Consider the following 14,396-nt stretch of genomic DNA (forward strand, 5'->3'; position numbering starts at 1 on the left):
TGTCTAAAACACCAAAAGCAATGGCAACAAAAGCCAAAATTGACAAATGGGATCTAATTAAACTAAAGAGCTTCTGCACAGCAAAAGAAACTACCATCAGAGTGAACAGGCAACCTACAAAATGGGAGAAAATTTTCGCAACCTACTCATCTGACAAAGGGCTAATATCCAGAATCTACAATGAACTCAAACAAATTTACAAGAAAAAAACAAACAACACCATCAAAAAGTGGGCGAAGGACATGAACAGACACTTCTCAAAAGAAGACATTTATGTAGCCAAAAAACACACGAAAAAATGCTCACCAACACTGGCCATCAGAAAAATGCAAATCAAAACCACAATGAGATGCCATCTCACACCAGTTAGAATGGCAATCATTAAAAAGTCAGGAAACAACAGGTGCTGGAGAGGATGTGGAGAAATAGGAACACTTTTACACCACTGGTGGGACTGTAAACTAGTTCAACCATTGTGGAAGTCAGTGTGGCGATTCCTCAGGGATCTAGAACTAGAAATACCATTTGACCCAGCCATTCCATTACTGGGTATATACCCAAAGGACTATAAATCATGCTGCTATAAAGACACATGCACACATATGTTTACTGCGGCACTATTCACAATAGCAAAGACTTGGAACCAACCCAAATGTCCAACAATGATAGACTGGATTAAGAAAATGTGGCACATATACACCACGGAATACTATGCAGCCATAAAAAATGATGAGTTCATGTCCTTTGTAGGGACATGGATGAAATTGGAAATCATCATTTTCAGTAAACTATCACAAGAACAAAAAACCAAACACTGCATATTCTCACTCATAGATGGGAACTGAACAATGAGAACACATGGACACAGGAAGGGGAACATCACACTCTGGGGACTGTTGTGGGGTGGGGGGAGGGGGTAGGGATAGCTTTAGGAGATATACCTAATGCTAAATGACAAGTTAATGGGTGCAGCACACCAGCATGGCACATATATACATATGTAACTAACCTGCACATTGTGCACATGTACCCTAAAACTTGAAGTATAATAATAATAAAATAAAATAAAATAAAATAAAAAATAAATAAAAAATTAAAAAAAACAAAAACAAAAACAAAAAAACAAAATTCAACTACAAGCTCTTTTTAAGAAGCACACTTTAAATATCAAGACACAGGTAGTTGAAAGTAAAGGATGGGAAAAGATATACTATGTAAACACTAACAAAAGAAAGAAGATATAGTGGTATTAACATCAAAGTAGACCCTAAGACAAGAAATACTGCAAGTAATAAAAGGGACATTTTATGATGATAAAAGGCCAAATTCAACAGAAAGATAGCTATCTTAAATGTATAATGAACTTAACATAGCTTTATCAGTTAATATAACTTCAAAAGTTGAAAGGACTAAAGAAAAACAAACTAATTCACAGTCATGATCAGAGTTTTTAATATACCACTTCTAGTAACTGACAGAGCAGGTCAAAAAAAATCAGAAAAGAAATAGAAGATTTGAACATGATTAACCATCTTGATTTAATGGACACATACAGAATTTACATTCCTTTCAAGTACACATAGGGCACTTATGATAATATATGCTAGGTCAGAAATCAATTTTTTTTTTTTTGAGACAGAGTCTCACTCTGTTGCCCAGCATCCTGAGTAGCTGGAGCCACAGGTGTGTGCCATCACACATGGCTAATTTTTGTATTTTTAGTAGAGATGGGGTTTCACCATGTTGGCCACACTGGTCTTGAACTCCTAGCCACATGTGATTCGCCTGCCTTGGCCACTCAAAGTGCTGGGATTACAGGCATGAGCCACCATGCCCAGCCCCATAAATCAAGTCTTAACATATTTTAAAAGACTGATGTCATACAGTGCACATTCTCTGACCACTGTATAATTAAATTACAACTCAGTAACGGAAAGATAACTAGAAAATTCCCAAATGCTTTGAAATTTAAAAACATATTCCCTATATAACACATGGGTCAAAGAAGAAATCACAATAAGGGTTAGAAAATGTTTTGAACTAAATGAAAATAAGTTATTCCAAAACTCCTGGGATGCAGCTAAGTTTGAGATGGAAATAACTATAAAATATATACAATAGGACAGAAGAAAGGTTGGAAATCAATGTTCTAAAACTCCAACTCAGGAAGCTAGAAGAAAAAATTTAAACCAGGGGTGTCCAATATTTTGGCTTCCCTGGGCCACACTGGAAGAAGAACTGTCTTGGGCCACATATAAAATACACTAACAATAGCTGATGAGGTTAAAAAAAATCACAAAAACATCTCATAATGTTTTAAGAAAGTTTACAAATTTGTGGTGGGCCACATTCAAAGCCGTCCTGGGCTGTATGTGGCCCGTGGGCCACAGGTTGGACAAGCTTGATTTAAAACAAAGTAAGCTGAAGGAAGGAAATAAAACTGAGTAAAAATCAGCTAATATAAAACATACAAGAGTGAAAATCAACAAAGACAAATGTTGGTTCTTTGAAATATCAATAACATGCAGTGGATTTTATTTTATTTTTTTTACATGGAGTCTCACTCTTTTCTCCAGGCTGAAGGGCAGTGGCGCTATCTCAGCTCACTGCAACCTCCGTCTCCCAGGTTCAAGCAATTCTCCTGCCTCAGCTTCCCGAGTAGCTGGGATACAGGTATGCACCACCAAGCCCGGCTAATTTTTGTATTTTTTTTTAGTAGAGACAGGGTTTCACCATGTTGGCCAGACTGGTCTCAAACTCCTGACCTCAGGTGATCCGTCTGCCTTGGCCTCCCCAAGTGCTGGGATTACAGACGTGAGCCACCGCACCCGGACTGCAGGGGATATTAATAATATATAGGGGAATAAATAAATTAACAATAGCAAGATTAGTAAATAAAATCTAACTATAGATTATACACATATTGAAAGGATAAGAGGACATTTCAAAATTTAGATATAATAGACAAATTCCCTGAAAAATGCGATATCCCAAAACTAATGCAAGAAAAAGTAAAAAACTAAATGGTTCTATATCTATTAAATAACTTATCATTAATTATAATGAAAGACCTCCCCAAAAAGAAGTCTCCATGCCTGAACTGCTTCAATGGTGAATTCTTTCAAGCAGCAATAGAACAAGCAGTAACAATCTTACACAAACTCTTTCAGAGAATGGAATGATAAAGTGTGCATCACAATTCATTTCATAAGACCAAAATAATCTTGCTGCTAAAACCTGACAAGAACATAACAAAAAAGGACTATTACAGAAAAGTATTTCTCATAAATATAGAAGCAAATATCCTACAACAAAATATTAGCAAACAAAATCCAGTGATAGAGGAAAAGGATAATGCATCATGATCAAGTGGAGTTTATTCTAGAAATGGTTACTTTTATGTTAGTAAGTCAATAAATGTAATTCATCACATTAACAGAATAAAGGGGAAAAAAAGACAATATCAAAATGCCTTTGATGAAATCCAAAATCGAAATTTCCTGATTAAAAGAAAACAGAAACAGGCTGGGTGTGGTGGCTCACACCTGTAATCTCAGCATTTCGAGAGGCTGAGGCAGGAGGATTGCCTGAGCTCAGGAGTTCGAGACCAGCCTGAGCAATATGGTGAAATTCTGTCTCTACTAAAAACACACAAAAATTAGCTGGGCGTGGTGGTGCACACCTGTAATCCCAGCTGCTTGGGAGCTTGAGGTGGGAGGATCGTTTGAGCCCAGGAGGTTGAGGCTGCAGTCAGTTGAGATTGCACCACTGCACTCCAGCCTGGGTGACAGAACAAGACACTGTCTCTTAAAAAAAAAAAAAAAAGAAAAAAGAAAAAAACAAAAAACAGAAACACAAAAAAACCTGTTGGCAAACTAAGAATAGAAAGGAACATTCTTAATCTGATAAAACTACCTAAAACTAACATAATACTTAATGATGAAATATTGAACTCATTTCCCATAAAGCTGGTAACGAGACAAGGACACTCATCATCACCAGTTTGATTTCATGTTATACTGGAGGTATCAGCCAGGACCAGGAGATATTAACTACTAAAAAAAAAATTTAAGACGTATGACAAGCTTGTCTAACCCACCTTATTTTGTAGTTGTTGTTGTTCTGTTTTGTTTTAGGCTTTTTGCAGCCTGAAGCCATGGTTTTTAGTTTCTGTCTCTAGTGATAAGTGGAAAAGAGGGTATAAGGAAGGGACTTTACCAGCCAAAACAGAAACTAAGAACCCATGACTGCATTCTCTCCTTTGGACACCTCTGGAAGATTAATTTAGAAAGGAAGAGACTAAACTTCCTTTATTCACAGATTATATTACTGTGTATATAAAAATCCAGCTAGGCGCACTGGTACCTGCCTGTAGTCCCAGCTACTCGGGAGGCAAGGGTGGGAGGATTGCTTGAACTCAGAACTTTGAGACTAGCCTGGCCAACAGAGTTCCGATCTGTTAAAAATAAAAAAGCCAATCTATAAACAAAGTACTAGAATTAAAAAATAAATTTAGCAAGGTCACCAGATCCAAGGTAAATATTCAAAAATCATTCATATTTTATATACTAATAAAGTAAAATGGAATTTAAAAAATACCATTTATAACACCAAAAAATCAAATACGTAGACATAATCAAAGAAAAAATGTGCAATACCACTAAAATGAAAATTGTAAAATGTGGCTGAGATAAACTATCTACATAAATGGAGCTATATTCTATGTTCTTGGATCAGAAGATGCAATATTTTTGTTAGTTCTTCCCAAATTAGTGTACAGATTCATGTAATCCCAATCAAAATTTCAGTTAAATGTTTCCGTTGAAATTGTCAAGCAGAATCTAAAATGTGTATTAAAAGACAAAGGTTGTAACAGCTGAGACAATCTTGAAGAACAAAGCTGGAAGACTTATACTACCAAATTTCAAAACTATTACAAAGGTACACTAGTTAAGACAGTGTAGTCTTGTTACAAGGATAGACAAATTGACCACGGAAAAGGACATGGAGTCCACAGACCCACACATTTATGGTCATTTGATTTACAACAAATGCATTACTGCCACTCAATGGTGAAAGGATGGTCTTTACAATAAATAGTGCTTGAGTAATCAGATATGTATAACGAAATAAAATGAAGCTAGACCCTTACACCTCACAGTATAAATCAAAATTAATTTGAGTGAATGGCATGGTTTGGCTCTGTGTCTCCACCCAAATCTCACCTTGAATTGTAATGATCCCCATGTGTCAAGGGCAGGACCAGGTGGAGATAACTGAATAATGGGGGCAGTTTCCCCCATGCTGTTCTTGTGATAGTGAGTGAGTTCTCATGAGATCTGATGGTCTTATAAGGGGCTTCCTCCTTCACTCGGCATTCTTTCTCTCCCCTGCCATCCTGTGAAGAAGTGCCTTCCACCATGACTGTAAGTTTCCTGAGGCCTCTGCAGCCATATGGAACTGTGAGTCAACTGAATCTCTTTATAAATTACCCAGTCTCAGATATTTCTTCATAAAAGTGTGAGAATGGACTAATACAGTTTTGGTACCAGGAGTGGGGTGCTGCTGTGAAGACACCTGAAAATGTGGAAGCAACTTTGGAACTGGGTAACAGGCAGAGGTTGGAACAGTTTGGAGGGCTCAGAAGAAGACAGGAAAATGTGGGAAAGTTTGGAACTTCCTAGGAACTTGAGTGATTTTGGCCAAAATGCTGACAGTGATATGGAGAATCAAGTCCAGGCTTGGGTGGTATCAGATGGAGATAAGAAACTTCTTGGGAACTAGAGCAAAGGTGACTCTTGCTATGCTTTAGCAAAGAGATTAGTGGCATTTTGCCCTTGCCCTAGAGATCTGGGGAACTTTGGTCTCGAGAGATGATTTAGGGTTATCTGGCAGAATAAATTTCTTAGCAGCCATTTATTCAAGAGGTGACAGAACATAAAAGTTTGAAAAATCTGCAGCCTGACGATGTGATAGAAAAGAAAAACCCATTTTCAGGGGAGAAATTCAAGCTGGCTGCTGAAATCTGCATAAGAAACAAGGAGCCAAATGTTAATCACCAAAACAATGGGGAAAATGTCTCCAGGTCATGTCAGAGATCTTTGTGGTAGCCCCTCCCATCACAGGTCCAGAGGCCTAGGAGGAAAAAATGGTTTCGTGGGTCAGGCTCAGCGCCTTGCTGCTTTGTGTGGTCTTGGGATTTGGTATCCTGCATCCCAGCTGTGGCTAAAAGGGGCCAAAGTAGAACTCAGGTTATTGCTTCAGATGGCGCAAGCCGGTGGCTTACATGTGGTGTTGGGCTTACGGGGTGCGTAGAAGTCAAGAATTGAGGTTTGGGAACCTCTGCTTAGATTTCAGAGAATGTATGGATATGTCTGGATGTCCAGGCCGGAGTTTGCTGCAGGGGTGGAGCCCTCATGGAGAACCTCTGCTAGGGTAGTGCAGAAGGGAAATGTGGGGTTGGAACCTCCACACACAGCTGCCACTGGGGCACTGCCTAGTGAACTGTGAGAAGTGGGTCACCATCCTCCAGATCCCAGAATAGTAGATCCACCAACAGCTTGCAACATGTGCCTAGAAAAGCTGCATACACTCAACACCAGCCCAGGAAAGCAGCTGGGAGAGGGGCTATATCCTGCAAAGCCACAGGGGCAGAGCTGCCTAGGACCATGGGAACCCACCTTTTGCATCAACATGACCCGGATGTGAGACATGGAGTCAAAAGAGAGCCTTTTGGAACTTTAAGATTTAATGACTGCCCTATTGGATTTTGGACCTGCATGAGGCCTGTAAGCCCCTCTGTTATGGCCAATTTCTCCCATTTGGAACAGGTGTATCTACCCAATGCCTGTATCTCCATTCTATCTAGGAAGTAACTAACTTGTTTTTGATTTTATAGGCTCATAGGCAGAAGGGACTTGCCTTATCTCAGATGAAACTTTGGACTTGGACTTTTGGGTTAATGCTGGAATGAGTTAAGACTCTAGGGGACTGTTGGAAGGGCATGATTGTGTTTTGAAATGTGAGGACATGAGATATGGGAGGTACCAGGGGCAGAATGATACAGTTTGGCTCTGTTTCCCTACCCAAATCTCACCTTGAACTGTAATATCTCCACATGTCAAGGGCAGGACCAGGTAGAGATAACTGAATCATGGGGGCGGTTTGCCCCATGCTGTTCTTGTGATAGTGCGTTCACACAAAATCTGATGGTTTTATAAGGGGCTTACCCCTTTGCTTGGCACTCGTTCTCCCTCCTGCTGCCCTGTGACGTGGTGGCTTCTGCCATGATTGTTAAGTTTCCTGAGGCCTCCCCAGCCATGTGGAACTGTGAGTCAATTAAACCTCTTTTCTTTATAAATTACCCAGTCTCAGCTATTTATTCATGGCAGCATGAGAATGGACTAATATAGTGAATTATAGACTTAAATGTAAAAGCTAAAATGATCAGCCTTACTGAAGAAAACAGAAGAATATATTAATGACCTCAGGGTAAGCCAAGACTTCTAAGGACACAGAGAAAGTATAAAAGAAATAAATTGATAAATTAGATTTCATTAAAATTGAGATCTTCTGTTCATCAAAAGATACATACATACATAAATACATGTATAGGACTCATATCCAGAAAATAACTTCTAGAAATCAGTAAGAAAAACAGACAACTCAATTAAAAATGGGCAAAAGACCTTCAATGGGCACTTCACAAAACAGAATATCCTAATGGCCAATATGCACAAGAACATTAGAGAAATTGAAATTAAAACCACAATAATATACCACCTCATGCAATGAAATTTTAATTGAAAATAAAGGCAAGAATGTATCAAGTGTTGGTGGCAATATGAAGCAACTAGAACACTCAATTATTGCTGATGGGGATGTAAATCAGTTCAAACACTTTGCAAAACTTTTGGCATTACCTATTAAAGCTTAACACAATCCTACCCTATAACCCAATAATTTTACTCTTAATATACCCAAGAGAAAGAGTGTGTATGTCCACCAAATGACATGTACAAAAAAATCCATAGCAGCTTTGTTCATAATAATCCCAAACTGGAAACAAACTAAATGTCCATCAAAAGGAGACAAGATGAACAAATTGTTGTATATTTACATAATGGTATTACTACTATACACGAATGAAAAAAATGAATTACTAAAATACGTAACACAGGTGAATCTCATTATGTTAAGTTCAAGAACACGATCTATGGTGATGAAAATTAGAATAGAGTTTACCTCTGTCAGGATGGGTACTGACAGGGAAAGGACAAGAGGGAATATTCTGGAATGATGAAAATGTTCTGTATCTTGATTTAAAGTGGTGGTTTCAAGCGTATATATAAGTAAAAGTTATCCAGTATAAACTTAAGATTTGTGTGCTTTACTTATAAATTATATCTGAATATAAAATCCCAATAATGCATTGATAAAATTGACTAAATGGCCTTAAAATCAACTTTATGGCCAGGCACAGTGGCTCACACCTGTAATCCCAGCACCAAAGTGGGCAGATCACTTGAGGCCAGGAGTTTGAGACCAGCCTGGCCAACATGGCAAAACCTTGTCACTACTAAAAATACAAAAATTAGCCAGGTGTGGTGGTGCACACCAGTAATCCCAGCTACTTGAGTGGCTGAGGCAAAAGAATCACTTGAGCCTGGGAGGTGGAGACTGCAGTGAGCTGAGATGGTGCAACTGCACTCCAGCCTGCGTGGCAGAGTGAGACTCTGTCTCAAAAAATAAAATAAAATTAAAAAATTTTAATGAAGCAGGACAGACAAAAATGTTGTTAACTATTGAAACTAGGCAATGGGTATGCAGGAGTTCATTCTCTACCTCTGTGTTAGAACTTTCCAAAAATAAAAAGTTAAAGAAATAAAATAAAGATTTTAAACAAACTTTAAAATTCACCTTCACTATTACTTTGAAAGTTAAGTAAGACTCTTACCTTTCCTTCTGTTGCTTTCTTTGTTGATGAAATTTCTTTCATAAGCTTGGGAATTTCCCTGTCAAATTGTGAGAGAATTCTTTAAATTTCTAAGATGTAATTCTTTACAGAACTATTTTAAGGTTACAAAATGTACTATCACATAGTGTCTAAAAATTATGGAACAAAAATTAAAATGAGTTCACATACTCTAACACAACTGCGATATGTCGATGTCGAATTCTAACCCAGAGGTCATCTTCTTCTTCAAGGATGGCCTCCTTTTCTTTTCCATCTGTTTTATATCTACAAGTAGACAGAAGCACTAAAACTTTTTGATTTTTTTCCCTCCAAAATCAAAAGAAACATTTTCACAAACAATAATTTCAAGACACAACTCAAGAAACTAAAAAGTAAAATCCACTATTTTAGGGGGGTAATGAATACCTACTCAAAACTAAGGCACGTTGCTATCCTTACATTAAAAATAAGTCCTAAGCCTACCAAGACATTTTCAAATATTCAGTTTAGGTGTCATTATTAGAGTTTTAGTTCAGCAAAATTGTACCTTATAAAAAAAATTCAACATCCTACAATTAACTTTAAGAACAAGACTGAATATACTAATGCTTTGTGTTCTAATTCCCTACAACACTGTTTTGATGTGCTAATAACCCACAGTACAATTATCAAATCTCCATTAAGAACAGGAATATCGGCCAGGTGCAGTGGCTCACGCCTGTAATTCTAGCACTTTCGGAGGCCGAGGTGGGCGGATCACTTGAGGTCACGAGTTCAAAACCAGCCTGGCTAACAGGGTGAAACCCTGTCTCTAAAAAAAAATACAAAAATTTAGCAGGGTATAGTGACACACGCCTGTAATCCCGGTTACTCTGGAGGCTAAGGCAGGAGAATCACTTGAACCTGGGGGGCGGAGTTTGCAGTGAGCAGAGATCGCACCACTGCACTCCAGCCTGAGTGACAGCACAAGACTCTGACTCAAACAAAACAAAACAGGAATATCCTCCCCAATATAACCTATTAAATATTGAAGGTGTTTCAGAATTGGTACAAAATTCACAAACATTTATCATCTGTTTCTTTATTCTCCCCCAACCCTATAACCACATCTCCTTTACAGGATGAGAAAGAAAATGAGAGAAAAAAAAATTAATGTAAGCCATAAAAATTGTGATAGCTTTAATGAGTTCTGCTGAAGTGAGCAACAATTTAAGGGATTCATGAAGCTATTCAAAATGGGCTTCCTGACTGATTCCCCTTATCTTTTTATGCAGATACCCTCCTTCCATTTGTGGAACTAGACAAGACTGAATCATCCTTGGAACTACTGATTTCCTGAGTCAAGATCAGGAAGGACTGCATTGAGTTTTCCTAGCTCTGAACTACAAATAATACATATAGACTTCGCTATATGAATATAATCGTTTCTATAACCCCCACAAATTACACATCAGTCTATAAAACCATCCACCCGTGTGGATTACAGATGTCCAAAGACAGAATCACTGTGCTCAATTATATAAGGCTGCACTAAGGATGAAAGCCCTTTTGTCATTTAAAATACCACTTTGTTCTTATACAATACCTTTGACTTATAAGTGATTTGTAAACAAAGATAAGAGTAACAAGCCTGACAATACTCAGGTGATGAATATCCCGTTTTAAAAGTAAATTTAGTTGGGAGGCTGAGGTGGGTGGATCATTTGAGGCCAGGAGTTCGAGACCAGCCTGGCCAACATAGCAAAACCCCATTTCTACTAAAAACACAAAAATGAGCCGGGCGCAGTGATGCACACTTGTAGTCCCAGCTACTTGGGAGGCTGAGGCCGGGAATCATTTGAACTCAGGAGACGAAGGCTGCAATGAGCCGAGATCGCGCCACTGCACTCCAGCCTGGGCGACAGAGTATGACTCCGTCTCAAAAAAGAAAAAAAATGTCCAACAATGATAGACTGGATTAAGAAAATGTGGCACATATACACCATGGAATACTATGCAGCCATAAAAAATGATGAGTTCACGTCCTTTGTAGGGACATGGATGAAATTGGAAATCATCATTCTCAGTAAACTATCGCAAGAACAAAAAACCAAACACCGCATATTCTCACTCATAGGTGGGAATTGAACAATGAGAACACATGGACACAGGAAGGGGAACATCACACTTCGGGGACTGTTGTGGGGTGGGGGGAGGGGGGAGGGATAGCATTGGGAGATATACCTAATGCTAGATGACAAGTTGGTGGGTGCAGTGCACCAGCATGGCACATGTATACATATGTAACTTACCTGCACATTGCGCACATGTACCATAAAACCTAAAGTATAATAATGATAATAATAATAATAATAATAAAAGAAAAAGAAAAAAAAAAAAAAGTAAATTTAAAGAAGTCACCAACATGAAAACTTGAATCTGGACACTTAGAGCTTCCTGCTGCTTTGTATTCTGTTTCCATAAAAAATTGTGATGAAGGCTGGGCGTGGTGGCTCACCCCTGTAATCCCAGCACTTTGGGAGGCCAAGGCAGGCGGATCACCTGAGGTCAGGAGTTCAAGACTAGCCTGGCCAACACGGGGAAACCCCGCCTCTACTAAAAAAAAAAAAAAAAAATTGTGATGGAGCGGAAACCACAGGGAGCTTTACTCCCAACTAATTCTTATCTCTGAATGTTTTTGATTCAGAAAGAAGGGTGTATAGTAGCTTTTTAAAAAATAAGTCTCTACTTAAAAAAAATTAAACCTTGCTTTGCTTGCCAGCAAACCTAAAGAGATACATATTTTAAATATTAGGTTAGAAATGTCTAAAATTTATATCTACGGTCTGGAACTAAATCCTTTACCATCCATTGGTTTATTAATTCTCTTCTAAACCTCTTGAGTAATGCAGGTTTAGAGACCTACAGGGTAACAGAGGTAAATAATATCCCCTCTGAATAAACTGCTTAAAATAACTTTTATATTAGAAAAATAGCTATGTTATCTAACATTAATACAGATAATACAGAGAAAAACTCAGAAACCAAGATTTGACCAGAATGCAAATAAAAATACAATAGAAAATACAAATTTTAACAATATTTAAGAAAAAAACAGTATCATAACTATCAAAAGTGTCTGTATCTTAAAACTAACAAATTAGTTTAACCATAAAATTTCAGAAAACTAATTTTCATTTTTATTATTGTACTCAAGCAGTAAATCGTAGCTGACAAATACCAGTTTGGATTCAGAAATCATGATATCAAATAACATTTGTAATGTATGTAACACATACACCATAAATGATAGAGATACAGTAAGATGATTCCTTGATAGAAAACTATTTCATTTTCCATTTAGGTTTTTATTTGACATTACTTTTAAAGTAAATATGTTTATACCAGGATTAACTCAGTAGAAGGTACCAAAATGGTAAAACTATGCCTGTTGTCCTCAATAGCCATCCTATTTAGTTTTCTAGTGTTCCAATCTTTTAAAATACATTATGTTGATAAGACACATACACTTTTGAATGTATGATTCAGAACAATTATAGCCTAACAATTTTGAACATGGTTTCTCCTTCAATAAATATGATAGTGAGCCTGGTATTTACTTTTCAAAGCAAAAGGGCCAAACTCCATGTGTTTAAATGTAGCTCTACTGTACACACAGTTAACGAAGCAAACACACCAAAAATGCTCCAAAGCAATCAAATTACGCTTTAATTTACAAGGTCAACATATCTGTCAAAGACTATAACTGTAGGAATAAGAGAAGGATAAAGTCTCTGAATAGAAAAGGTTACAGGGGCTTTCAGATTTCTGGTGCCTATATAAATCATTAAATGTTCATATTCTATCCTGTTTGTATATGCCCTTTATATGCCCTTCAAGTTATACTTGCTTGTATGTATCATTCTCAATTGGTAGTAGATCATATGCCATTGCCTGAAAGGTCAGTTCATGCAGGACAGTGGACACAGGATCAAAGCCACGATCAATTATTAAGAGCTGTGAATGAGTTTTACCCTAGAATAACAAGATAAAATCATCTTAAGCAGCTTCAATTTCTTAGTGTGAACATAGTTTTAATATCTTAGAATACAAAGCACCCTTTTCCTAAGTTCTGTCCCTTTTCCCCACCAAAAACATACAACAAAACAAAACAAATGGTTAATTGTCTTAAGAATGTGAAGTTATAATAAAACAAAGAAAAATCTGAGTAGCACAGGAGAGAAAAAATGAAGACTACATAACTAAAATCTAATTACTTTTGTAATTAGAGTAAGAGGGTACATTTAATAACATGGGTTTGAACTGTGTGGATACACTTATACTCAAGAGTTTTTTCAACTAAATAACAGATAGAAAATACAGTATTCGCAGGATGTGAAACCTGCATGTATGAAGGGCTGACTTTCCAGATATGTAGGTTCTGTTGGGCTGATGCAGGACTTGAGTATGCGTGGATTTTGGTATACACAGGAGGTCCTGGAACCAACCCTCCTCTGTGTTTACCAAGGGACAACTATATAATAGCCTGAAAATTCCTTTTAAAAAAGTAACATTTTGTTTGCACTATATCTATTTTCTTATGAATTGAGTTCCAAAAGCACTAAAACTGATATAAATTATGAATAGTAGCTACTATTTGAACTCTAAGTATTAGACATTTTACTAAACAAAAATACATGGATTATTTCATTTAATTCTTTTAGTAATCCTGTGAGACAGGCATTATCATCTCCAGTTGACCATGAGGGCATTGCGGCCTGAAATGAACTAACTTGCACAAATCACACAGGTAGTAAGAGGCAGAATGGAGATTCAAATGCAGGTTTGCTCCAACGTCTGTGCTCTTAACTGTTATGCTATTTTAAAAGACTGTACTGATACCAACTAAGATGATAAATCACAATGAAAGCCTTGTTATCATTAATTCGCAAACATTGCTAATCACTAAACAGTGAATAACAGTGCTGGAAACATTTATTGTTAATGTCAGTATCTTTCATATTTCATTTTAAAAAGTAATAAATTCTTTGGATTAGTATTCAAAGCAATAACAGATAACTACAGATCATTATACAAACATTTTCTATTTATTTACACATAACAGCTAAATTTTATAGGCTAGATTTTTAAAACATTTTACAATTAAGCACATTAATTTAATTAAATTTTGAGACAGTATGATATGGTGGTTCAGAGCACAGCCTTGGGAATCAGCTAGGTGTGAATCTGAGTCCAGCCTTGACCACAATCTTGCAGTACAAGTTTGGCAAAATGCTTATCCTGTTTACATGGCAGTATTCTCTTGTAAAATGAAACACAATTATGGAATCTTTGCCTTATAAGATTACTGAAAAGGTTAAATATAATCATACCATGAAACACAGCACAATAAGCCCTCAAAAATGTGAGCTATGAATCTTCAGAAATATAAACAGGAAAA

At 37.1% G+C, this 14,396-nt stretch overlaps 1 protein-coding gene across 3 annotated transcripts in view; it reads right to left on the reverse strand.

Annotated features, from left to right (window-relative positions):
- Positions 1 to 14,396, reverse strand: part of STXBP3 (syntaxin binding protein 3) — a 68,857-nt gene that overhangs the window by 20,546 nt on the left and 33,915 nt on the right. For all 3 annotated transcript variants that reach the window (XM_054503571.2, XM_063664579.1, XM_063664578.1), the window contains exons 9-11: positions 12,846 to 12,970; positions 9,146 to 9,241; positions 8,957 to 9,014 (exon numbers count right to left, since the gene is read on the reverse strand). In XM_054503571.2, the coding sequence (XP_054359546.1) occupies positions 8,957 to 9,014; positions 9,146 to 9,241; positions 12,846 to 12,970 (279 nt within the window). The remainder of the gene's footprint in view (positions 1 to 8,956; positions 9,015 to 9,145; positions 9,242 to 12,845; positions 12,971 to 14,396) is intronic.

The sequence above is a fragment of the Pongo pygmaeus genome, chromosome 1 (assembly GCF_028885625.2).
Source record: "Pongo pygmaeus isolate AG05252 chromosome 1, NHGRI_mPonPyg2-v2.0_pri, whole genome shotgun sequence".
NCBI classification, from domain to species: Eukaryota; Metazoa; Chordata; class Mammalia; order Primates; family Hominidae; genus Pongo; species Pongo pygmaeus.